Source organism: Haliotis cracherodii, unplaced genomic scaffold (genome assembly GCF_022045235.1).
Source record: "Haliotis cracherodii isolate W230 unplaced genomic scaffold, xgHalCrac1.p SCAF_1, whole genome shotgun sequence".
In the NCBI taxonomy this organism is placed as follows: Eukaryota; Metazoa; Mollusca; class Gastropoda; order Lepetellida; family Haliotidae; genus Haliotis; species Haliotis cracherodii.
The window spans coordinates 63,966,271-63,991,024 of record NW_027266264.1 but is presented as its reverse complement, the minus strand read 5'-3'; the positions used below and the strand labels follow the sequence as shown (position 1 = coordinate 63,991,024).

The 24,754-nt window shown below is 40.5% G+C and overlaps 2 protein-coding genes across 7 annotated transcripts; both read left to right on the top strand.

Annotated features, from left to right (window-relative positions):
- The first annotated feature begins 3,186 nt into the window (after nt 1-3,186).
- On the top strand, nt 3,187-9,381 carry LOC139455746 (putative inhibitor of apoptosis). Its single transcript, XM_071237324.1, has 2 exons — nt 3,187-3,460; nt 6,961-9,381. Exons 1-2 carry the CDS (start codon nt 3,289-3,291, stop codon nt 7,890-7,892), a joined length of 1,104 nt encoding a protein of 367 aa, XP_071093425.1. The 5' UTR covers nt 3,187-3,288; the 3' UTR covers nt 7,893-9,381.
- A 400-nt stretch (nt 9,382-9,781) lies between these two features.
- Nucleotides 9,782-20,090, top strand: LOC139455474 (putative inhibitor of apoptosis). 6 transcript variants are annotated; one of them, XR_011652487.1, is made up of 4 exons: nt 14,969-15,057; nt 17,157-17,231; nt 17,450-17,500; nt 18,502-18,587. XR_011652487.1 is itself a non-coding variant. In XM_071237056.1 (3 exons), exons 1-3 carry the CDS (start codon nt 13,052-13,054, stop codon nt 19,557-19,559), a joined length of 1,239 nt encoding a protein of 412 aa, XP_071093157.1. In that variant the 5' UTR covers nt 9,782-13,051; the 3' UTR covers nt 19,560-20,090. The 6 variants fall into 6 exon arrangements, 1 of the variants encoding a protein (XP_071093157.1); XR_011652488.1 differs by having other exon boundaries at nt 14,972-15,057; nt 17,165-17,231; XR_011652490.1 differs by having other exon boundaries at nt 14,972-15,057; nt 17,165-17,231; nt 17,446-17,500.
- Nucleotides 20,091-24,754: the final 4,664 nt, after the last annotated feature.

The window sequence follows — 24,754 nt, the reverse complement described above, 5'->3', positions numbered from 1 at the left end:
GGATTGTCTGGTCCAGGACTCGATTATTTGCAGACCACCGTCATATAGCTGGCATGTTGCTGAGTGCGGCGTTAAACAACAAAACAAACCAAACCAGACCAAATCCACTGATTTACCCACCTGAACGAGAAATAAAGGAGGCCAGTGAGACAGCTTTATCTGTTTCATGTTTATATCCATACATAAAGATTCAGAGTGACAAAACACTCAATACAAGATATAATGACACGAGGGATGACCTCAACTCTCCAGTATAACTAATGTTATATTTGGGGTAACACTTTCTTAGTAAAGTACAGATTCTAGTACTTTTTAGGGTAGAGTCCCGTCCGGGATTCGAACCCACATCTGCCAGGGTGAGGCACCTAATCGCCAGCACACAATATCAGCGATCTCACCCACTCAGCCACCGAGGCTTCCACAAAAATGGAAGTCCGACAACTGGTAGTCTAGATCACGTACTTTGAGTACCCCCCGACAAGTGTAAATCTAGACTACCAGTTGTCGGACTTCCATTTTTGTGGAAGCCTCGGTGGCTGAGTGGGTTAGATCACTGACTGTGTGTGCTGGCGAATAGGTGCCTCACCCTGGCAGGTGTGTGTTCGAATCCCGGCCGGGATTCAACCCAAAAAAGTACTAGAATTTGTACTTTACTAAGAAAGTGTTATCCCCAATATAACATTAGTTACATTTGACCACTTTCTAAATGGCATTGTGTTTTCATAACTTTCCAGTAGTCAACTTTCTCTTTATATGGAGCATTAGTCCTGCAGTTCCATAGCTTGGTGTCTACATTTCACATCTTTTGAAGAACAATCGAGTATGCTCTTTCTACCAAAATTTCAAAGAGCGTCACACAAATATTTCTCAGAAGTTGATTGATCAAGGTTACAACATCCAAGGCCCCAGTAAAGCTTCCAAGACGTTTAATGGTAGACTTGTGGAGGACATTTCCAAATCTGACGCATCAGTGACAAATAAATTATTTCACCATAAGCTCAGTAGCATTTATCAATACTGCAGAGTCAACGACAAAGACTGGTTGAGCCGAGACATTAAAATTGCCCCCGACACAGTTGCCAAAAAAAAATGTTCTCACACGTTATACTTTATTAATAAACAGCAGAGTTCTCAAGTACACATGAGACGTCATTCAAAATTAATATTTTTGTCAGAGATTTCTTTAAAATAGAGAAAGTCGTTTATCACTCTTATTTATTTACATTTAATTGTTTACATGGATTAAGTGTTATGGGCTATTTGGTGTGTATTTGTGATGTTTGAAATGTTCCCAACCTACATTGTCTTTCTAACCTGAGATCGAACGCCTTGTCACTCGCCTTGGCCAAAGTCAATGACAAGCTGCTGTATTCATCGTTGGAGTGCAGATTTTCTTGAAGACAGTTTTATATCAATGTGAGTAGATGTTAGTCACCGTTTTTCAAAACATGAAATGGACGTGTCAATCCTGTGCGGCTTGCTGTCGACATTCATAATCCACAACCACGTGCAAGGGTTGATGACAAGAGGTGATTACACATATGTTCGAAAGCCTAATGGTGCCACTTTGCTAGCTTAATCATTGTTTTTTCTTAAATCAATGTTTCTTTTTATTTCAATTATTTACTTACGTTTTCGAAAATTCGAGTTTTTTCTCGTTATTTCGATTATTTCCTCGTTATTTCAAATTTATTTCCTAATTGGAATTGTTTTTTCTTGTTGCATCAGTCATTTTCTCGTTTCGATTATTTTCGGGAAATTACGAGTTGTTCTGGTTACTTCGAATATTTTCTCGTCATTTTAAGTTTATCTCGTTATTTCAAAAAGAATTTCCAAATTCAGAATTTGTTCTCGTTGCTTCGATTATTTTCTTGTTATTTCAATTACTTTCTCGTTATTTCAATTATTTTCTCGTTGCTTGGATTCTTTTTTCGTTATTTGAATTTTTTCTCTCGATATTACATGTTTTTTCGTTACTTTGAAATAATATCTCAAAAACTCGAAATTTGGAATTATTATTCTTCGTAATTTCAATTCTTTTCTCAATTTTTTTTTCTTATCTTTGTTTCTATTTCTTTCTCGTTATTTCGAGATTGTTCGCGTTACTACAATCATATTGTCGCAATTTTAATAATTTACTCGTAATTTCAATTTTTGATTTTTTTAAAGAAACTTGAATCAATTGAAATAACGAGAAATTTCGATTTAAAAAAAATATAGATGCTTCCAAAGTGTCACCTTAAGGATTTCGAAGGTAAAAGACGAGATCGAACAATTCCATGACAAATTTTCCGAACGTTAAAGAGGCCATATCTTGAATTTGAATTTTCGAAATATTCCAAAGGCAATACGGGTGTTAAGAATGGTGTTATGTCATCGCTGTTTCCGTTATTTAGGGATGTAGGTGTGAGATGCAGTGAGCAATTTATTCCAAGATTATGTAATAAATGTGTATTTTATTGAATATAAAACATATTTAGTTCATATGTAATACAGAAAATTACATTGTGTATCTTCAACAGGTTTTTTTCCTGAAAGTCGGGCTGCAACTGTAGTTATACCGGTCTTAAAAAAGGGTAAAAAGATAGAACCTAGTTATTCGTAACTTGGTTTTGTATATAAAATTGCAGGGTCAATTATACGATGCAGGTTAGTTAACACGTTCAATGAAGGATGTAGATATGGACATTAACGGAAATCCACAATGTGATATTCGTCATCAGGTATCAAAACCTATATATTTAGTACAGAGGTCCCTTGTTTAGAAGTATGTGCATGTATGTACACATCCGTACCATTCGGGACCAACTCGTGTTATTTCGGGACAAGCCGAATAGCGACTCGTGTCCCTCTCATGGCCATTTTTGCGACCGGGTTCCGTCTTAGCGCAAACGGGCATACCTAAAACAGTTGTCAACTCGTTGCGTAATGGTTCACGTATATTTCCCATATATTGTATGGAATTTGCCCAAGATCACTTGATTATGACGCATTTGATAATGATTGGCTGAGCAATGAGTTTGTTTATGAATGGAGAACGCTGAGTGGTTCCATGACGTAGATAGGTCAATTCTATTTATATGCCTTCGCGAATAGTCGGGTAAATTTCCAGGACCGTAAACATCCTGTTATGACGACGTGTCGCGTCAGTCAACATCACGTACGTGTTATTATCGAAGTATTCCCATTGCTTTATATACGATGCTGTAAGCTCTTGCGTGTTATTTCATAACATCTAGCCGACTAACATCATCAGAACCTCTACTGTGATCGGAAACAATCACAGCCATGACAAGCTCAAACAAAACAGTGACACTGTCTGACACCTGGGCAGCGCGCGACAGGGGCGGGACATCGGATGAGACTGACAGCTTCGCGCGACGTCTCGGAACGTATGATGAAAGATGGGTAGGAAGAAAAGACAGACATATTTTAGCAAGAGCAGGATTCGCATTCACAGGTACATGTGAACTGTTTTTTAACCCTCGCGCCTAAATAAAATATATGATTGTTTCTCGTCATATTTTAATACTGATATAGCTGCTTCGTTAGAAATGAAAATATTATTGTTTGAATATAGCTACTGATATTTGAGAGGGGGAATTGTGCTAATCGGGGTTTTATGAGAAACAACGTATATTTTCTTCAGGCCTTTGACAATCCACCACAGTGATAGGCTATGTTATGGTCCCAGCTGCACTTTTCTCCAGAACGATCAGTTTGTTTTGTCGGAGGAGCTTATGTGTAACCTACTCAGGGAGAAATCACATTCATTGGATGGCCACACGGTTAGTGTAAGTGAGTGAGTGAGTATGGTTTTTTGCCGCTTTTAGCAATATTCCAGCAATATCACGGCGGGGGTCACCAGAAATGGGCTTCACACATTGTACCCATGTCGGGAATCGAACCCGGGTCTTCAGCGTGACGACCGAACGCTTTAACCACTAGGCTACCCGACCGCCCCTTGTTACTCAGAAGCTCCGGAATTGATTTCCCTATCGTGTTCGAAATATGAATCTCTGAAAATATACTAAACCTGACAAACGTTTTCAATCGTTTCTCTTCCAAATCAGATATCTTATCTGTCATTGAACCAAAGCTGGGGCGGTTGGGTAGCCTAGTGGTTCGCTCGTCACGCCAAAGGTCCGGGTTCGAATCCCCACATGGGTACAAAATGTGAAGCCTATTTCTGGTGCCCCCGCCGTCATATTGCTGGAATATTTCTTAAAGCGGCGAAAAGCGGCGTAAAGCCTCACTCACTCACTCACTATCAAAGCTGTAAACTGGCATTCAATTTTTCTAACCGCTTCGAGACACGGTTGGCTGAGCGGTAGTGTCCATTTGTGCAAGGGTCCGTTGATCATCGGTTCGAATCAAAGATCAGACCCGATTATCACCCTTGGACGGTCGGCACCAAACTGTGATCGTCGGTTTGGCTAAGAGTATAGTTGTGATAAGACCCTTTCCACATTCATAACAAATATCTGAGTCGATTGTGCGATTCCGACTGTACCATGAGCATGTGTTTATGAATCACTATCAAATAGTGATGATACCAGGTGTTCGCAAAAAGGTGAACGTATCCTGCCCCACGGTAGCACCCGTCACAAAATCATGCAAAGGCAAGTCAACTGTTCACCTGAAAAAGCACGGGAACATATTGTACAAGTCGAAATAGGGAATTATATCGGACATCATTCTTGTCACCGACGCGTCAAATTTGGAAATGTCCTCCACTTGTCTACCATAGAACTTTTGGCAGCTTTAATGAGACCTTGAATGTTATAACCTTAATCAAACAGCTTTTCAGCAAGCGTCGTATCACTGAAGTGAGTGTTCAAAGTGGCGATAAAAGCGGATAAAACCGAACTCAGTATCAATGAAACCGGACTCAATAGTAATATACATGTACACAGGCACGTAACCAGGATATGTTTAACACATCATTTGTTCATAGTTTGTATATGATGTTTATATATGTATTGACGTCACGATTTTCATTAAATGAACATATCATCCGTGCATGAGTGTTTTTTGTCATCAACAGTATTGATCCCACGACAGCACTACAAGAGCCACGTCACTTCCTGTCGCATGTATTGGAGTCGAATAATCCACCTCTGTAGTGTTATCTCCCCTCACACTGATTTTGTATTTTATAATCAGCCTTAAAACTCCCAAACAAAAGAAGCAATAATCAAATATATTGCTCTATGTAGACACTCCTGCATGATGAAATATGACTGTTTTCCATTTAACCATGCATAACGTTATCAACACTTATATGCATGTCATTGTCACGTATATCAGTTTGAAATGACCTTACCAATCAGATAACAGTTACTCTAAGACACCACAGGGATGGAGCTTGTCTACAGGATGACGGGATGACGTGGTAGTGCTGTCAATAAGGTAAGTATATCTGATATTAATGAATCATTTTCTACATAAATACAAATAGGCACGGATGATACTTGACTAAATCGCTTACCGCATGCCTCAGAAAAGTGAGATGGTAAATTGGATATACTCTCTCTCGAGTCTCCTCCAATGAGTTCAAAGAGGCCTAAACCAATCACTCTTGAGAAGTCTTACATTAACTCCTCATGACGAAGGCATGGGTTCGATTCCCACCAATCGGTATAATTTGTGAAACACATTGCATTTGGAGTTCGGTCTTGACATTGCTACAATATTACAAAGAAAACGGCTCAATACTACATTCAGTCTTGAGAGTTCAGACAACGATTGTTAGCAGCTTTACAAAACTTCAAACGAGTTTGTTTTGTATCATCAATTCCATGTCCTCGAATGAATTGATTCATTTTTCTGTTGATCCCAGAGGTATGTTGTAAACCTGTACCAGATAATACTATCTCCGGTGGTTGTGACCTCACCATTATTACATTATATAAGGCCTCAGTTATAAAAACTCGATGCAAACGACATAGAAACCCCTTCCCTCATTGCATTAACTGAGGATATATGTTGGGCGGGTGACAGTTGCTACTACCAAGACTGAAAGCGGTTTTGTTTCCAAAACACGTTTTACACAAATGGATTTAAAACATCCCAGTTATTTTTTTTTCGCTTAAGAGACTCCCTATCCAATAACTGTTATGCAATATTTCAAATCCTTATTGTTGCTGCCTATTGTTTTGTTTGTTTATTTAATTGCTTGCGATATAAATATTACCAATATTTTCCAACAATTTTACTTCCACCTAAAAATATATTACCCACTGCAAAATTATTTTCCTAATACGTGATCAAAATACATTTCCTCCTTGTTCTAACCACGAAACTACGCGCTAAATAAATATCGTGCATATTATAAGCATCATTCTGATTCAGACACATTTAGTGCACGGACTTGTATAACCGGTTATATAGGTCCGTGATTTAGTGTAACAAGACGGATGTTCCGATTGAACATTTCAGTCAGGCATCGGTTACCTCCCTTTATCGGCTTGTCGACCAGTCACTAGTACGCGAGACGGTTCGCGCAGTTTCGAAGAAAGTAAACATGTTTCAACGCGGGGGAAAATGGGTGTGCGTTGGTGTGCGTGAAATAATTTATATATTTGGAACTTTACGATGAATAAGCTTTTAGAAAATACTACGTGTTAGTTTCTGAAAAATATGTACATAGGAGAAAATCGCTGTCAAAAACAGAACATTTTGCTCGATTTTTGCACATTTTTCTCCCAATTTGACCGTTAATTATTTTTCTTATGACATTTTTTTCATGTCATTCGATAACTAGTAGAATGATCAATAACTGTACTTAATTTTGTTTTATTATTTTCACAAATAACGCTTGAAGAGACATTATTGTGCAACATGCAGAAATCCATGGTCCACCTCTCAGGTGGTCACTTGTACGCGAGACGGGAGAGCGTTACGTTACGTCCTCTACTGATTACGATCTTAATTTGAGTCATATGTACCACCTTTAAGGTATCGGTGACAAGGTGGAGTGTGAACGATGTGGTCTGATGCTCCTCAACTGGACGGACACAGATGACGCCCTACACGAACACGCCACCAGGAGGACTCACTGCCCCTTCATCGTCTCCTTGTACCGGAAGCTGGGACAGACTCCGCCCCCAAAACATCCCCAGTACCAACATCTACAGGCACGTCTAGACTCCTTCGTTGATTGGCCGAGAAGATATGTGCCCAAAACTCCCGAGGAGTTGGCAGCAGCTGGCTTCTTTTACATCGGGTCAGCTGACCGGGTCACGTGTTTCCAGTGTGGGATAACTCTGAGAGACTGGGAGGAAGAACACGATCCTGTGGCCGAACATCAGAGATACTCGGAACACTGTCAGTTCATCAACAAGACAGACCTGAACCAACTCGGAGTTGCTACGAGGATAGTGGAAGAAAAGAAGACTGAACAATCTGTAGGTTCTCCAACAAGTGACGCGGGCAGACAGAAGCCTGGTGAACCATCTGGTGCAAGCCAAGACGCCACTGTAACAAGTCAGACAACGACAGATGACGTGACCACTTCACTGCGGGCTGCAACACCATCGACACAAGCTGAGGGACAGAACCAATCTTGTGCACTTAATGTTCCCACTTCAGAACTGGAAGCAAGAAGCATTAAAACATCTTCCCCTTCTACTACACCAACTTGTTCAGGTACAAATCTGGTCCTAACATCTTCTAAAGGCACTATATTTCCGGCTTCTCGGAGATTTGCCGATGAGAACAAACTTCTGAAAGACAGACGCACGTGCAGGGTGTGCAAGACAGACAATGTCAGTGAGCTTTTCCTTCCGTGTGGCCATCTGGTCACGTGCTCTGCTTGCGCACCAAAAGTGACTAAATGTTGTGTGTGTGGAAAGACAATACTTGGAACGGTGAAAGTTTTTTTCGCATAGTACTGGAGGTAGAATGTAGTCATAGCAGGCAGAGACCATATAATATTATATGGTCTCTGTAGCAGGCGATTTTGGACAAGCTTTGTGTAATTACCCCTTAGCCATGACATGCATATGTTTTGAACCACTTAGTTGCAATTTCTGCTTACACCATTGTTAAGCTCCATATTGACATATATAGCCTTGATCCATTGTCCCCTGGACTGTGCCGGTAATCACGCCCGTGTCCAGGGCAACGTCATTGTCTCTTCGTCTGTCTGTTGTTGTCCGTCACTTTATATGTGTTACATTTACCCTGTCAGTCAGTTTGGTATTCCGAATGCTGGTGTACGGACGACGAAAACGCCCTGGGGTTGAGCTGGAACTCCGCTCACCTCGTGTGTCTGGGCTGGAAGGTCCGCTCATCGTTCAGTAAGGGGCGGTCGGGTAGCCTAGTGGTTAAAGCGTTCGCTCGTCACGCCGAAGACCCGGGTTCGATTCCCGACATGGGTACAATGTGTGAAGCCCATTTCTGGTGTCCCCCGCCGTGATATTGCTGGAATATTGCTTAAAGCGGCGTAAAACAATACTCATTCACTCACTCACGCATCGTTCAGTTGAGAATGTGAGATTGTGCCAAAGGTCAGGGCTCCCGTATATGTGTATCCAGAGATCTCAAGGACACGAGGAGAAGTTGTCAATTATGTATCACTTTAATAATCTCCTGGTTTTCAGAAACCTGGTGATATATGTTGAATAATTAATAGCATGGTTTTAAACTCTTTTTGAAATACTGATTCAAATATGCTGTTGATCTATTTATATACAAATGTTGTTTATTGAAATATTTTATACCTCATATTTATTTATATGTATTAATTTTATATTTATGGCATTTAATTTTTAATGCAATAAAACGATTTATGTTTGTACCACAACAGTTTTCATTTCTTTGATGACAGAGCCGATTTTGGGAGTTGGACGCATCCGTCACCACAGCGGGCGGGGAGATGTGGCGCTCTGGGATTTTGTATGAACACGACATATTTGTTTAAGGTACACTTCAAAACCAGATATATATTGACACTAATACTATGAGCCCAACTTCTTCTTTTTTTAAAAAAAACAAAAACATCTTGCATCAATGTAAAATTGTGGCAGACAATTTCCTTTCTTCAACAGTATAAAGCAATTATTAGTTTTTTAACAATTTCCCATCTGCCCGAGGCGTGTAAACTGATTATACCGGAGTTATCGCCCTTGCCTTGGTAAGATGACGATTTCAGGGACAATGTCTTTCGATAAATATAATAAATATTACTGAAGAAATATGTCTTTAAATAGTGTTAGTGTTCGTTTACAAAATGTACACATTCAAATATATAATGAAATTCAAAGCCAGCTGACATTTTACACAAGGGGCAGATTCTATCATGTTTGTTGTTTTACGTCGCACTCAGTAATATTTCAGCGATACGACGGCGGTCTGCAATGCTACCATCACACCAAAGTAGTTCTATCCCGTTCTACCCCGTTCTAAACAAAATACTAGAACGTGCTGTAATCGCGGTAGAACGGGTAGTTTGGCGTAAAATAATATGCTAGTTCGTTCATAAGCAGTCCTCAATACGTCTATCTCGTTCTTATCTCGTTCTTAGCCAGTCTGCAGTCCGTTTGTATCCAGTTCAGATCGTGTAAAAGTGCCCGTTCACCTCATCCCAACAACGTTTCGAGGCCGTTCGTGCACGTTCATAGCCATTCTTAACCAGTTCAACCTCGTTCTACCTCGTTCACAATACGTCCAAGCTAACTTATTCTTAACCCGACCAACTCCTTCGCAGTACGTCCTCATCTCGTCCCAAGTGCGTGTGTATTCGCGTCCTGGCGCGACTCCTATGGATACCGATCGCGAGCGCTTTGTAGCCAGTCTTCATTCGGGTTCATGGCTCCGAACTGTATACATCATGCCTCGAAAGAGAAGTCGACCCGGTCGGTGTGCACACGCACAGAAATTTATGTCCGACTGCACCACGTCGTAACACGTCCCTAGTAGGTTCGGCAAGTACGACAATTCCGTTCGTAATACGTCTTTCTCGTTTTAAGTACGTTGTCAATCCGACTAATTGCAGAACGGGATGGACGGGATAACATTTTGAGCAGACTCAAAGTTCTAGAGCACCCTCCCCGTCCGAGCCCGTCCATGAAGTTCGTAAATAGTTGCTACTACGTCCATATACAGTTGGAGCCCGTTCGACAACATTTTCACGAACATATTGAGAACTAGTTTGGTGTGATGGGGGTATAAAAAATCGAGTCTGGACCAGACAATCCAGAGATTGACATCATGAGCATCGATCCACGCAACTGGGATACGATGATATGCATCAACCAAGTCAGCGAGCCTGACTGCCAGATCCCGTTAGTCGCCTCTTACGACAAGCATAGTCACCTTTTACGGCAAACATGGGTTGCTGAAGACCTTTTCTACTCCGGATCTTCACGGGTATAGAGAGATAAGTGATGTATTTTCATTGTGACGTCTTGTAACAATGACGTCGCAAAGCATTGTGATGGAATTTTATGATATATGCTTGGGGATATCGCTTGATCTCACCCAATATCTCCAGTTGATGATTCAAAAAACTATTACTCATTTAGTGATAAGACTCATAACATGACTACAAAACACGAATTGCTTCGCGGATTATGCCCATTAAGGCACTTGTATATTAAATTCTGATCCCAAAGGACACATACCCTATTACCCCCAAAAATGTATCCGTGCTTGTATTATTATTATTTTATGCCTCAAAGTAAGATTGACCAATCATAGAGCAGATCCACTGACCCCCACGTGAGCTCGTATACCGTCAGTAAGAATGTAAGATGGTTGATACAATATACCGTCAGTAACAGCAATCTTGGATTTTCCAACGCCCACCTCACATATTTCACATGGAAATTCTAGTACTGAAATTCGTTATTTGACACTGTTTTGTGTTTTACTATCATCAATGGCACAAGGACATTGATCTGTTTTTAGATCAGGTTCTTTACTTTATTGATAAAGATTATAGTTAAAATTTTCAACAAGGTTTTGCCTCTAAGGTTTGAAGAGTAGTCTCCCTTTGACCCTTCACGTCAACGTTCAGTTGTAAGTGTCAAGTTTTCATTTAGACATGACACGTGGGATATGGATGCCAGAGAGTGTAAACTTTACGACATAATAAATTCTATATGGTGTCTTTCGTTGCCGTATACGGTGTCATATTAGGTTAGCAGAACAAATATTGGGCTCGGCCTTTCTGCTGACCTAATATGACACCGTATATGGCAACTAAAGACACCATGCCTAATAATACTATGTCGGTCGAGCTGCTTGGTCGTAAAGCTCGCTCCTCATGCAGAGGAACCGGGATTGATTGCCAACATCGGTACAACAGTAAATGACGTCATTTCATCGCGTCCGTACCTTATATTGTGGAATGCTGCTAACAGTGGGTGTCAAAACACAACCTACCTGCTTTTAGTCCATAATCATTTTTTAATACAATCAATAGTTTTGTGGAATTAGACTTCATTTCAAAGCATCTAACTGGAAACTCGTTACAGTGTAAGGGCGACAATCTACCTTCCTTCTATATACCGAAGTCACCTCAAGGTCCGTGTGACCGCTGTGTTTACCAGACTCATCTCACCACATCATGACAGAGCACTGAAGAGTCGAGTCTTCCAAGCGTTATCTTCACATGAGACTCTTTTGGGGACAGACAGACAGACAATTGTTTATTTGAGTCCCACCCCAGTAGTATAGTATAAAATTTACAAACATATATAAAACAACATAATTTATTACTTAGCCCACTCAATACAGTGTTATGAGAGACTAAAACGTTTAAAATTATGTACAGCCAACATGTATAAAAATAGTAAAGAAATATCACACTTTGTTAAACCCTTTTACGTTGGACAGAAAAGCACATGCTGTGTACATTAATGTAATCCTTGCGGCCTTTATCGTCCCCTGCGCTTGTATGGTAAGAGTTATAACTTACGGATCAAGTGTGACTAAATACAGGCCTGTGACATTGTTAGCTGAATACTGCATGCACCTATACAGGAAGCCTAGATGTTTCAGGTTTAATACAAACCTCTTTCATATGTTTAATCCACATCTCTCGTCTCATTAGTCGTATAGTTTTGTAAGCAAATAGTTTGCCGTATGTTGAAATGCAGCGTTTTGTTTTGATCGTTTATTCAATGTGTGTTTACACCGTCAATGGCTGTGACCTGACTCCACGGGTCTTACATTGCCCTCGTCACCCACACCGCGTTAATTAGACTACCATCTTGTCTCTGAAATAAACATATTTTACAGAAAAAAAACAGTTGTGAACTTATAGTTATAAATATAATAAAAAGGAGCCGAGAGACTTTCTTCATTTTCTGATACTGCAGTAATCTAGAATTGCCAAACATTATAGACTTGCATGGGCTGTATTGGATATATTTGTATCAGGGTCTGTATGACAGATTAGAATATATTCAAAGGCAGCAATTACTGTGATCATATAAATTTATTGATACCTGAAATATATTATGATTACAATGATAGCACCGTACATGGCAGACTGATTAAGTATGGCAATTGTCTGGATAGACAAGGGAGCTTGATGTGTGTCAGGGGGAGAGAGAGAAAGAAAGAAATCTTGCCAAACATTAGAGACTTGCATGTGCAGTATTGGACATATATTTGCTTCAGGGTCTACGCGTTAATCAGTGAGTCAGATAATGGTTACAGACTGTCGTTTTGCATGCACCTATACCATTTGTGTTCCTAACATCTACCTAGACATCCCTGGATAAGTAAGCCTGAGCCATAGTATCCGTTTACCAAATCAGCTGGGCCAACGAACTGTTTCTATAAATAGCGCCACGCGTTCAGTATTCGATATAACCCCACGTCACAGCCGAGAACATTCTGAGGCTTTCGTAGAGATAAGCAGTCACATATAACAGTTCGCTTCATCTTGACAAGTCAGCGTGTGCATACATCGCAAGCTTGAATATTGCATCAATGGCCGGTACCGACACTACCGTTACCCTGACAGACAGCTGGACAGCTTGTGCTTGGAGCGGGATTTCCAGGGAGAGTGATTTCTCGCGACGTCTCGGGACATATGCTGCGTGGACGGGAAGAAAAGACAGGGACACCTTGGCGAAAGCAGGCTTCATATACACAGGTATTTATCAGCAAACCTAGTGACAATTTGACCTGAACTGCCTCCAAATCCTTTCCCGTTACCTGAAGACATCGTGAATGTGTCTATTGATTCTCCATGTGTAGGCTGTAACACAGACAGAATTACAATTTCTGAAGGACCATTTGGCACACAGGGACTGAATAATTCAGAGTGAGTGAGAGGGCTGGGTTTAATACCGATTTCAACAGTATTCGTGTTAAATCACGGCGTGTCAGCCCGAAGTGTTGCATGTGTAAGACGTTAAAATAGTTTAATTACCACAATGGTGAAACCCACGAGCATGGGTATGGTGCTGAAAATCCTAGAAACATAATCGGGGCGAAATGGAATTTCTCCGTGCCCCTCATAATTCAGAAATCAGCAAAGAAATTACAAATCGTTATGATGTGAGCAGATGTCTTCAAGTAAACCAGATAAAACAGGCTTTGTTTACCTGTGTGCATGGGAGTTCATATAATACGTAATGTAAAGGCCAAGAGATTTTATATGAATACCCACGAGGTGACATATCGTAAAAGGTGACTATGCTTGTAAGACGCGACTTATGGGATCGGGTGGTCAGGCTCTCTGACTTGGTTGATGCATGTCATCATATCCCAATGATGGATCGATGCTCATGACATCAATTACTGGATTGTCTGGTCCAGACTCAATTATTAACAGACCGCCGTCATATAGCTGGAGTATTGCTGAGTGCGTCTTCAAGCAACAATATATATATATAGGATCATATAGCGATTGAACACATGGTAAAATATCATCTTGGCCCAGGGAAATACTCATGCGTAGGTTGCATCTTGAAGGCCTTTGTTTGTCCACTTACTTTAGCATTCTTATGTTCGTGGCATAGTTTGGAGTAGTGCAAAAGGGAAAAAAATATTTCAATATCTTTTAAATTTCACTTTTCCAGTGGGGCGAAAATAGCCTCGATCTCTACATTTTCAAACATTGTTGACCAGTAATTTTTATCAATTTTAAGAAGATTTTTTTTTAAAGCCACGACATAGCAGTAAATTATTATCTTTGGCAACTTCTTTAAGTGGCATATAGAAGTTGGTATGATGGACAAGGGAGATAATTCTATGGATATACAACTTCTATATAACAATGACTGCGACGTATAAAATCTTATCCCTCTCTCCTTATACTGGCTTCCAATCAACTTGTCCATATCAATCACTGTATTGTTTTACCCACCCTGCCTTGTTAATCCTACTGATGGACATCGATCAGGCTTTATACTTATATGCAGTATCTGATGTATAAACATTACCTTGTATGAGGGGGCACGGGTGGCCCAGTCGTCTAAGGCGCCGCGATTCACTGTGCAGAGTTGCGTCCCTTGGGCACGCCAGAAACCTATGATTGTGGGTTCGAATCCCGTTTCGCCCCAATTATGTTTCTAGGTTTGTCAGCACCATACCCGTGCTCGTGGATTTCATCGAAGTGGTAAACGTCTGACACCTGCATCACTTCGGGCTTTCCTCCCACATTAAGCTGACACGCCGTGATATAACTGGAATACTGTTAAAAGCGGCGTTAAACCAAACTCACTCACACTCACTCACCTTGTATGAACATCAGTTATCCACATGTATGTATAACCTTCTACTTCACATTGATATACATCACTTGCTTGATAACGGTGTTAGTATTTACACCGAAACGTCACAGTCTATGTTATATAGTTGTATATCCATAGTTATCTCCCTTGTTTATTATCTTTGGTTTTCAGTGGCGCAAGGTGATTATTTGGGGAGAACATGTTAAGTGGGTACATATGCTACATCAATTTCTGATTTAGTATGATCGTACGGATGCGATGCCTACCAAGCTTGATGTACGAGACCGCTGTCCCTTCCCCAGACGCACCCCAGACGAGAGTAGGGGAAGAAGGGCACGCAGCGGATCACACCCCTACAGTGAGTGAGTGAGTGAGTGAGCGACTGGATCGGGCTTACTGCTATGCTTTGAACAGTATTACAGTTAGATCAAGGCTTGTCAGCTTAATGGTAGAGGGGAACCCGAAGTGACGCATGCGTTTTAACTATTTGGTGAAATTCACAAGCAGTGGTATGGTGCTGGCAAATCAAAAAACGTAATCAACAGGATCTGGTAACGGAAACATTAGCGGCGAGAGATATGGTCACTGAAAGTGTCATTGAAGTATATAAAAGGATCATTTTTATATGAAAGGTACATATAGAAATAGCAATCAATGTGCGTTTGTTTGTGCATCATCTTTGGTTTTGAACCATCAAATAACTCCATTTATCCATAGTTTTAATGCATTTTTGACATCTCTTCAAAACTCCATTTATTAAGGTGAACGTTTGTTTCTTATTTCATCAATGTTGTAGCTAAAATATTGGAAAAAACGGCTGTCAAAATTATTAGTAAGACAAAATAGCCGTGAAAATTATATTATTAGATCACTTAAACTCGGTGTCGACACCAGGCGTCTGCATAATGTTTTTGCTATGTATTGTATGATATTTGTCCCAACTACAACCTGTGACTTCTCTGCTGCATATGATGTAATGCACTGTTAGGGACGCTATGTACTAGAGGATCCTGTTACTTCTTCAGCGTATCCTCCTTTGCACTCGTATGACCGTTCTTAAATAAAATGATATTCCAGAAAAATGCAGGTGAGCTACATAGCCTTATTTGGGTTCATCCTGCAGGCAGCGGTGTTTGAGCTGAAATGCTGATGACGACCACTTGAAACCCTCAGCTAAAGATAATTTATTGACATGGTATAACTTGGTACAAATGACATATCAAATAATGCCACATTATATGGTCAGTATGTTAACTGGAAAAGAAATCTGCACAAACCATGCATCAGGGTATCACCTTTTGACTTATTCTAACATCTAAAGACATGTTCAATTTGTACTGGATTACAATGCACCATAAAAGTCCACACAAAGAAAGATATATTACTGGGTCCAGCAAATGTACCACCAAATCCCCGTCTCAAAGATTAACCATGATACTTAATAAAACCAAGGAAGGACTTCTTTATACTTCAAGAAATTATTTGACACTAGTGGAATTAAAACCATGTGGATTCTCAAAACCTCAAAGGATTTGCTTGAACTTTTGCAATCTCAGAAAGCAACCAAATTCAAAGAGGTCAAAAGATTTGATTTTTCAACTGTTTACATCACTATCGCAGACGGCAAACCGATATTTATTCCTTGATCCATGGAACATGTATTACCAAAAGCTATGACCATAGATATAGTTACATCTCAATCTTCAGGGGGTCAGGACAATTTGTCAAAAGTGGTAGCAAATGTCATTTGTCGATGCTTGTACTTTCCCATTAATAACATCTGAGTTAAATTGGAGGATTAGACATCTGGTCAAGAAGTAGGCATCCCTTGGGGCACCAACTGTGCCTGTTTCTTGCTGATCTGTTTCTGCATGCATATAAATAGGAATTTCTGCTTGTTTGGAAAAACTCTAACTGTATCTTCGATGATCTGGAATCGTTCAGTTATGGTCAACAAGCTAAGTCCCTTCCACTGATATAGCACCTGATATAGAAATATAAGAGACAGGTGGAACCGTCTCATCGGTTTCACATTTTGATCTATGCAGAAAGACTCGGAGGGACAAAGAGACTCTCCAGAAGACTGTATGACAAGAAGGATGACTTCTTTCCAATAGCCAACATTCTGTCAAGCAATATTCCAACTTTCGAGCATGCTCTTTTAACGAAGATTTCAAATAGCCTCATGCGACTCTTGCTCAATAGTTGTTGAGTAGGGTTTCAACATTCAAGGCCTCAGCAAAGCCTTCAAAACGTTTTATGGTAGATATGTGGAAGGTGTTTCAGTGACGATTCAATGACCAAAATGATAACCTATGCAATTCCCTATTTCGACTTTTATATGTTCCCGTGTTTTTTCAATTGACTTGCCCCTGCCTGTGCTTGTGGCGGGTGCCATCGGTGAGGCAGGATATACTCACCTGTTCATGAACACCTGGTATCATCACTATTTGACAGTATTTCAGAAACACTATAACATGGTCATGACACAGTCGAAAACGTACAATGGACTCAACACGCCAAATATTCACAGTAAGTTGTGTGGAATGTCGAATGGTGTTGTATTAGTGTGGTTCGCAGAGTAAAGTAGGAGACTGTGTTCTCACGCTGCGTTTAATAGTGCTCAAGTATTATCAGAGCGTTGGACTAAAAAGAGTGGTTTCACACATTGTATCATGCATTGCTACCCTGCAGCTCCTGGCTGTTAATCTTTCTCTGTTTACAATGAAGTACAAGAATTTGTTAGACAGAAAGACGTCAGGCTGATCAGGAACCGAGACATTTTCACCTTTGCTGAAATGGTAAGAGGAACTACCTTTGCAATGCAGTCTACCCTGGTGCCAATATTTTCCAGGAAGAGTTTGGCGTTATAACCCGGGTGGCTTTATAACCAGGAAAGACCTTCTACTCAGCCAAAACCAAGTCATACATGAATACATGTACATTTAATTAAATTCAGTGTAGTGTAGAGACTTGTATTCAGTACATACATATGTAATAGAAAAAATATAACGTATATATTATTTGTGAACTGAGTGGACAGAGCAAAGTAATTTGTATCACCTGATCATAGGAGCCCGGTGTGCTGCTGGCAAAGACATTATAACCAGGGAATTGGAACATGTGTTCTGAGGAAGGTTGGCGGTAAACCAGTTATATATCCAGGGAATTTTAATGGTGGGAAATCCTTTCTGGCAACCTTGGGCGTTAGAACCAGGTTAGGCTCTATTTCTAGACCCTTGCTTGAATTTTGACAAGGCATTAAATACAAGCTATTAGATATATGTGTTATACACCTTCAAATGCATCTTCCAGACGATAGGACTCTTTTAGTACTCAACGTAGTATTTATACAAGAACAAATACTGGTTATAAAGATTGTTTGTTTGTTGGTTGGTTTAACGCCGCAATACTATGACGGCAGCCTGGAAATAGTCGAGTCTTGGCCAGACAGCCCAGTACGATGACTTTCAATCTACACTCTTATGTATATAGTATCAAAGGATCCCATTGTCAGTTATCTAATAATAGGCAACATCTTCCGCGGGAATAGCTGAAATTAATTTTTTTAAATGCGTCTCTTAGCAATTTAAGGATATTCTGATGCTAGGTTCGAATCCCAGATTCGTTGTCAGCACAATCCCTCTGCTAATGGGCCTCACTCCACAGGTGACGTTTTTAGGCTTCTTCTCAAGCATTAAGCATGCATGTCTTCATGTAACTGAAATACCTGTACTGTTAAAATGCGCAATCAAGCCCCAAATCGCAATAATCGCCTTATCTTGTGCATTGTCCTTTATAGGTATCGGTGACAAGGTGGAGTGTGAACGCTGTGGTCTGAAGCTCCTCAACTGGACGGACACAGATGACGCCCTACACGAACACGCCACCAGGAGGACTCACTGCCCCTTCATCGTCTCCTTGTACCGGAAGCTGGGACAGACTCCGCCTCCAAAACATCCCAAGTACCAACATCTACAGGCACGTCTAGACTCCTTCGTTGATTGGCCGAGAAGATATGTGCCCAAAACTCCCGAGGAGTTGGCAGCAGCTGGCTTCTTTTACATCGGGTCAGCTGACCGGGTCACGTGTTTCCAGTGTGGGATAACTCTGAGAGACTGGGAGGAAGAACATGATCCTGTGGCCGAACATCAGAGATACTCGGAACACTGTCAGTTCATCAACAAGACAGACCTGAACCAACTCGGAGTTGCTACGAGGACAGTGGAAGAAAAGAAGACTGAACAATCTGGCAGAGAGAAGCCTGGTGAACCATCTGGTGCAAGCCAAGACGCCACTGGTGCTGCAGACCACATACAGGATACCACATCTACTGGTGCAAGGCAAGAAGCCACAGGTGCTGAACACCACATACAGAATACGGCATCTACTGGTGCATCTAACCAAAGACGAGTATCAGAAAAAGCTAATAACCTAACAAGTCAGACAACGGAAGATGGCGTGACTCCTCCTTTACTGTGGCCTGTAACAACGCCATCGACACAAGCTGACGGAAAGTACACTTCTGGAGACAATGTTCCAACTTCAAAACAAGAGGCAACAAAGAAAAACACTCCTTCCACTCTTACAACTCTAACTTCTTCGGATACAAAACTAGCCACAACATCGTCGACTTCCCGCACTGATCCTCAAATGAGACCCTCGTCTCGGCGGTTGGCTGAGGAGAACAAACTTCTGAAACAGAGACGCACGTGCAGGGTATGCGAGAAGGAGATTGTCAGTGAACTGTTCCTTCCCTGTGGCCATCTTGTCACGTGCTCTGCTTGCGCACCTAAAGTGAATGAATGTATCATGTGCAAGAAAACAATACTTGGGACGGTGAAGGTGTTCATCACGTAGCACAGGTTGTAAACTACAATGATTCCATGACAATATGTATTTGGGTATCTGGACGATCTTTATTAAGGTTTGAAAGTGGTGCTTCTTACTTCAGGGAGCATGTCATACAAGTGTGTATGCATGTTTGCCCTGGGTGTTTGGATCATGCAATAATCAAGTTTATTCAGATATGATCATCTACCTACATGGACTTGCTGTAGTTTACATGAAGCGCTTTTATTTATTTATTTTGCACAAGAAAAATATATTTCGAAAGTACATTAAAATGGTGATTCTTTTAACTTGAATCTGTGCTTCGTCATAACGTCAGGAAACGGTTTTTTTCTAATTAATTTATTCAAATATATGGTTGGTATATATATTTTGTTACAAATAAGGATTCAAATACAAATATCTCAATGTAGAAACGTTTATTATCAGTATTGTTCATGACGCTCTATGTAATGCTGTAATTACCTTTCACCTTTGTTCAAAGGTGGTAATTGCTCTCGGGATCCATGTAATGCATGTATTGTTTAAATTGTATGTTTTCATCAAATAAATCATGCTGTTCAACTTCCTGGTGGTTTACAGTCATGTCCTTGTGATAAAGAATATAGGAACAGTCATAGGAGAAGGATGTCTGTCGTAACCACGGCAACTCACTGTATTTACATCATACAATACGAGTATTCATGAAGAGGTAAAATTAAGATGAATTTATTGTTTTTTTGTGCCTGTTAAAAGGCTTGTTATTTTCATTTACTTTGGGGTTTTTTTGGAGATCATTATCTTATAGATCTAGCCGGGTACTAAAGAAATGTACGCGATATACCTTTCTGGCTGTTTCTGCATTTAGATTTGTTAGAATTGGTCTTCAGCATCTCATGCTTGTCTTAAAGGGCAAGTTCACACGGAAATGAACCTTTTTTTCTTGTACTTTTTCCACATTAAAAGTGTTAACATAGAAGTGTCATAGACAAAAATATAAAAACATCATATTTAATTAACATATTTTTTGCACTAAAACGATTTATATTTTTCACATTTACCAAGTGTTCTATTTCCATAACAAAAACACCATGGCTTATGTCCCTTGCAATATGACGTCATTGGTGCCAATTGATAAACATTATGACGTCATCATGCTTTGTTAGAGCCGCTTCACGTGGTGTAGGTACAGTTTTGTGATTCTAGCATCTCAGATGCCAGCCAGAATTGTGTTATGCTGAGTCACCACTGCGCCGCAGAAAGTCGTAGACCATGTTGTTTTACCGCAAACTGGTCCTTGATATCTTTTGCGTTGAGAATAGACAGGGACCCAGTTGAATTGGCACCAATTACGTCATAATCTAAGGGGGATAACTCAGGCCTATTTCGCTCGTAAAACGAAGGCCTCATAACGGCATATCACTTTCACACTACTGTGAGCTTCCTACTTTCACTGTGAAAAAAATGAGTGTATATTTTCAAACACAGATACTAACTAATTCTAAAATTGCGTTTTGTTTAGAAAAAGAAAGAAAGTGATTTTTGCGTGTACACTTCCCCTTTAAGAGTCGACAAACACACGGGATCGGGTGGTCAGGCTCGCTGATTTGGTTGATGCATGTCATCGTATCCCAATTAATATCAAGCACGATGTCTTGACGTCACTGGACTGTATGGTCCGGACTCGATTATATAGCTCGATCTTATAGCTGGAATATTGCCGAGTTCGGCGTTAAACAACAAACAAGCCAATCACATTTGTCTCCTGGCCGAAATACAGGTGCACTCGCTTGATGACGTCGTCGGGATAGCCTTATCTTGTTAATTATCGCGAGAAAAACGTCTGAGAATCGACAGCACAAGAAAGTAGACAGCCGGTTACTTGGAAAACCGCTGATCACTGTTTGTGAGTGGGTATGTTTTTACTCCGCTTTAGAACGATAGCCTTTCTCCAGTATTATGGAGGGGAACACCAGAAATGACCTTTCTATGTGAAAGCGGGTTTATATACAGCGTTACAAGCCACGGGTTATGTATCCGAACGATAGTAACGGGTTTAACGACTGAATCCATACAATCTAGACCATCTATTAGCCATTCCAGAATGTTCTTTTGTTCAGGTGTCAAATTATGTTTCGAAGCTTAGTCGCGCGCCAGTTCGAAATTTGTGCCGTAAAGCACAAGAAAGCTGCCTTCTGATTGGTCATTCCATTTGTCGGTCAAAGTTCGCGACAGGTCGGACTGACGTGACCCGTAATGGGAAGTCCTCAGATCTTTGTTTAGCCGTAGCGAGAACTAAGATCTGATATAAATGAGATTGGTTTTGGAGAACAACTGTTTAGATCGGGAATATTTAGAGTTACCTCCCCTATAGAGGAAAAGGCTAAAACGGGACCCCGTCAAAACTGTCTTTCGTTGTCAGCACTATATCGTCTGACGTCGTATGTTTTCTGGCGGTCATGATTATAGCTATTACTCGCGCTGTAACGAGAGGTGTGGTGTCATAGGGACTTTGTATATACTCGGTTGATGGCCTGTTTTGAGATACAGTTGTCTTTCATAAGTGAGCAAGATCTTTTACAGATGTACATGTGATTGGCGAGAAAACCACGAATGTTTATTTAAGCGTCCGAAAATCCAAATACGAGGACATGTCTACTATTACGTAGACATACAAGTAATTCGACATCACCATGTACGTATTTCACATATGTATACACATTTCATTTCATCATTATGATATTGTTTGTAATTGACAAAAACACAAAATACATTGCAGGTACCCAGAGTTCCTTGCGCATTGATACGGTCCCCCGGGGACCATAAAATAATGAGCACTAAATACAGGTGTGCACAAAATAGTCTTACATGCATGCACGCACAAGCACCTCGCCATTCACAGCCAACACGAGAGGCGGCTTATTAGCTCTGAAAAGCATATGATGGACGGCGCGTTAATGGAGTTAACTTATCATTTGCTAATTATAAGACCTGCATCACTTCGGGCTTTCTTTCATCCCACATTTAGCTGACACGCCGTTATATAACGGCAATACTGTTAAAATCGCCGTTAAACCCAACTCACTCACTCTTATCTTGGATCATCTCGGAGGCTCTCTCGTCTTTACTTGAACTCCGCCTCTTAACAATGGCAAATGAATGGAGCACCATTCCCTCCAGTCGCTTCCATGTCCATATGGATGGCTGTTGGAGTTTCAGGCGGAATTATTTGACGACATCACGGTAGCCAGTTGTGTCCATTCAACAACAGATAATACCTAGACAATTGGATGCCTGCAGAAATATGCTGACATGTTGTGCATTTGGTTCAAATGCAGCCCGTAAGCATGGGTAGTATTGTACTTGCCTGCAAACTGTTAATGTGAAGTTTACACGATATACGAGTTTTCCATTGCACGAGAGGCCCATCACCTGATCGCTAAACTGGCGTTCATAATGTGTAAAAGAGCGACACATTTTGACGTTCTTACGCCTTTTCCTACCTAGTGTCCAATACAGCCAGCATAGTAGCCTAGCTATAACCTCCGGGTATCGCGGTACTTGTCATGTACGCTAAACGGAACAAAATGCACTCACTCACCTTTATGATTATTCGTGTTCACTATATCAGATATCATTTATTTTATCAAACAACGCATATTTTACTCACAAAGTTCATTATTTACATCAGTAGCTCCGAGTAAAAGCCGGGCCTCGCGCTCTGTTTGACAAGGGAGAGAACTCCATCGTATCGCGGTACAGAGAAAAGTTGTGTATGGAGGTCCGAATTGGACAAAAAGAGGACATAATTCTACCAACCACTTGGTATGATCATGTCAGACATCAGTGATTTGTCCAGACAAGTGCAAAGACAGCACAAGTAAAATTCTAAATGTGTTATCAGTAATAGGTATTCAATGCATATTTACCGAAAAGTAAGAGAAAAATATTTGTATTAGTCAACAACAAAATATCAGAAATGATATTCTAAGATTGTTTATAAAAAAAATTGGATGACATGATTTTTCACAAAATGGAAAAATGTCAAGAGTCAACAATAAATATATAAAAAGCACTCCTAGTATGCCCAATGTATGTATTTATCTTTAGGCAACTAGTGAAGACAGTATTTCTAAGTTTGGCATTAAGGCCTTTATGATCTCCAAATAGATTCTGGGCACAGAGCGGGAAAAAATGTGCGGACTACGTAACTTCCGTTACCTTATTAGTTGACATGAATATGCAGATGATCTAGTTCAAGGTCGATAGAGAAAGTTTACTGGGGAACGGCGGGTTATATCGTTGGCCATTGATAGATGGGGGTAAGGCAATATCAAAAATGATGCCAGATGTAAGTATCAACGCATTAATAACGCCTTACTTACAGCAGACGGAACATCCCGAGGAAATTGAAATTGTTTACGAAGTGAGCACTTCCTGGTTACTGATATGCATTAACTATCGGAAATCACAAATGCCGCGGTACCACGGTATATACCTCTGCCACAGGCCAGCACCATGTGGCGATTCGTCACATCTCACACAGTCCATTCAGGATATTGCATATGTTTTTCTTCTGTTTCATTTTTGACACGTCTACCACACTTCACATCTAGGAAAACAAACAAGAGAAAAGTCCGGTCACGTGTTATGCAAATTAACCCGTGGCAGTGGTGTTATGCTATGTCATTGCGCCGGAGTGTGTCTCATACGTTTTTCACAATTTTAAGACGCTATACTTGAAACGTGAAAACACTGACGGACTACTTTCACGTTCATGGGGAAAAACCTGGGATTTCCCAAGCACGAATACATGCAGAAGATTGGTTCTGAACATTAAATGGAACCTTTGTCTTGTTAATTGCAAGTACCATCTTATCTCTTGACCCGTAAAGTCAACATGTACGAGGGCTGGTCAAAAAGTTCAAAGCCTAACAAAGAAAATCAACAAATGTGAAAGTGTTTCTATTTTAATTTCCAACATGATCTCCCTGCTTTTCAAGACACTAGTGAAGCTTTTCTATTCCAGTAAGGAAAAAAAAATTCTAAAGCCACCCTGAAATACCAATTCACTGCAGCTTTGAGGTCATCGTTGTCGTCATAGCTCGTGTAATTGTGTATGTACCAACATAATGTTTTTGAAGCAGATAAAACTCATCTTACCACTTGGTATTTGTGTTAGATGTAAATCAGTTGTTTCAATCAGTATTTATCACCCAAAATCA

Bases quoted from the DNA above. Each gene is read 5' to 3' on its own strand.
- LOC139455474 (XM_071237056.1), top strand. From the start codon at position 13,052: ATGCTGCGTGGACGGGAAGAAAAGACAGGGACACCTTGGCGAAAGCAG. The intron at 13,115-14,939 runs GTATTTATCAGC...TTTCTGATTTAG, and splicing joins AGCAGGCTTCATATACACAG to TATGATCGTACGGATGCGAT. The intron at 15,058-18,501 runs GTGAGTGAGTGA...TGTCCTTTATAG, and splicing joins CAGCGGATCACACCCCTACA to GTATCGGTGACAAGGTGGAG.
- LOC139455746 (XM_071237324.1), top strand. From the start codon at position 3,289: ATGACAAGCTCAAACAAAACAGTGACACTGTCTGACACCTGGGCAGCG. The intron at 3,461-6,960 runs GTACATGTGAAC...ACCACCTTTAAG, and splicing joins AGCAGGATTCGCATTCACAG to GTATCGGTGACAAGGTGGAG.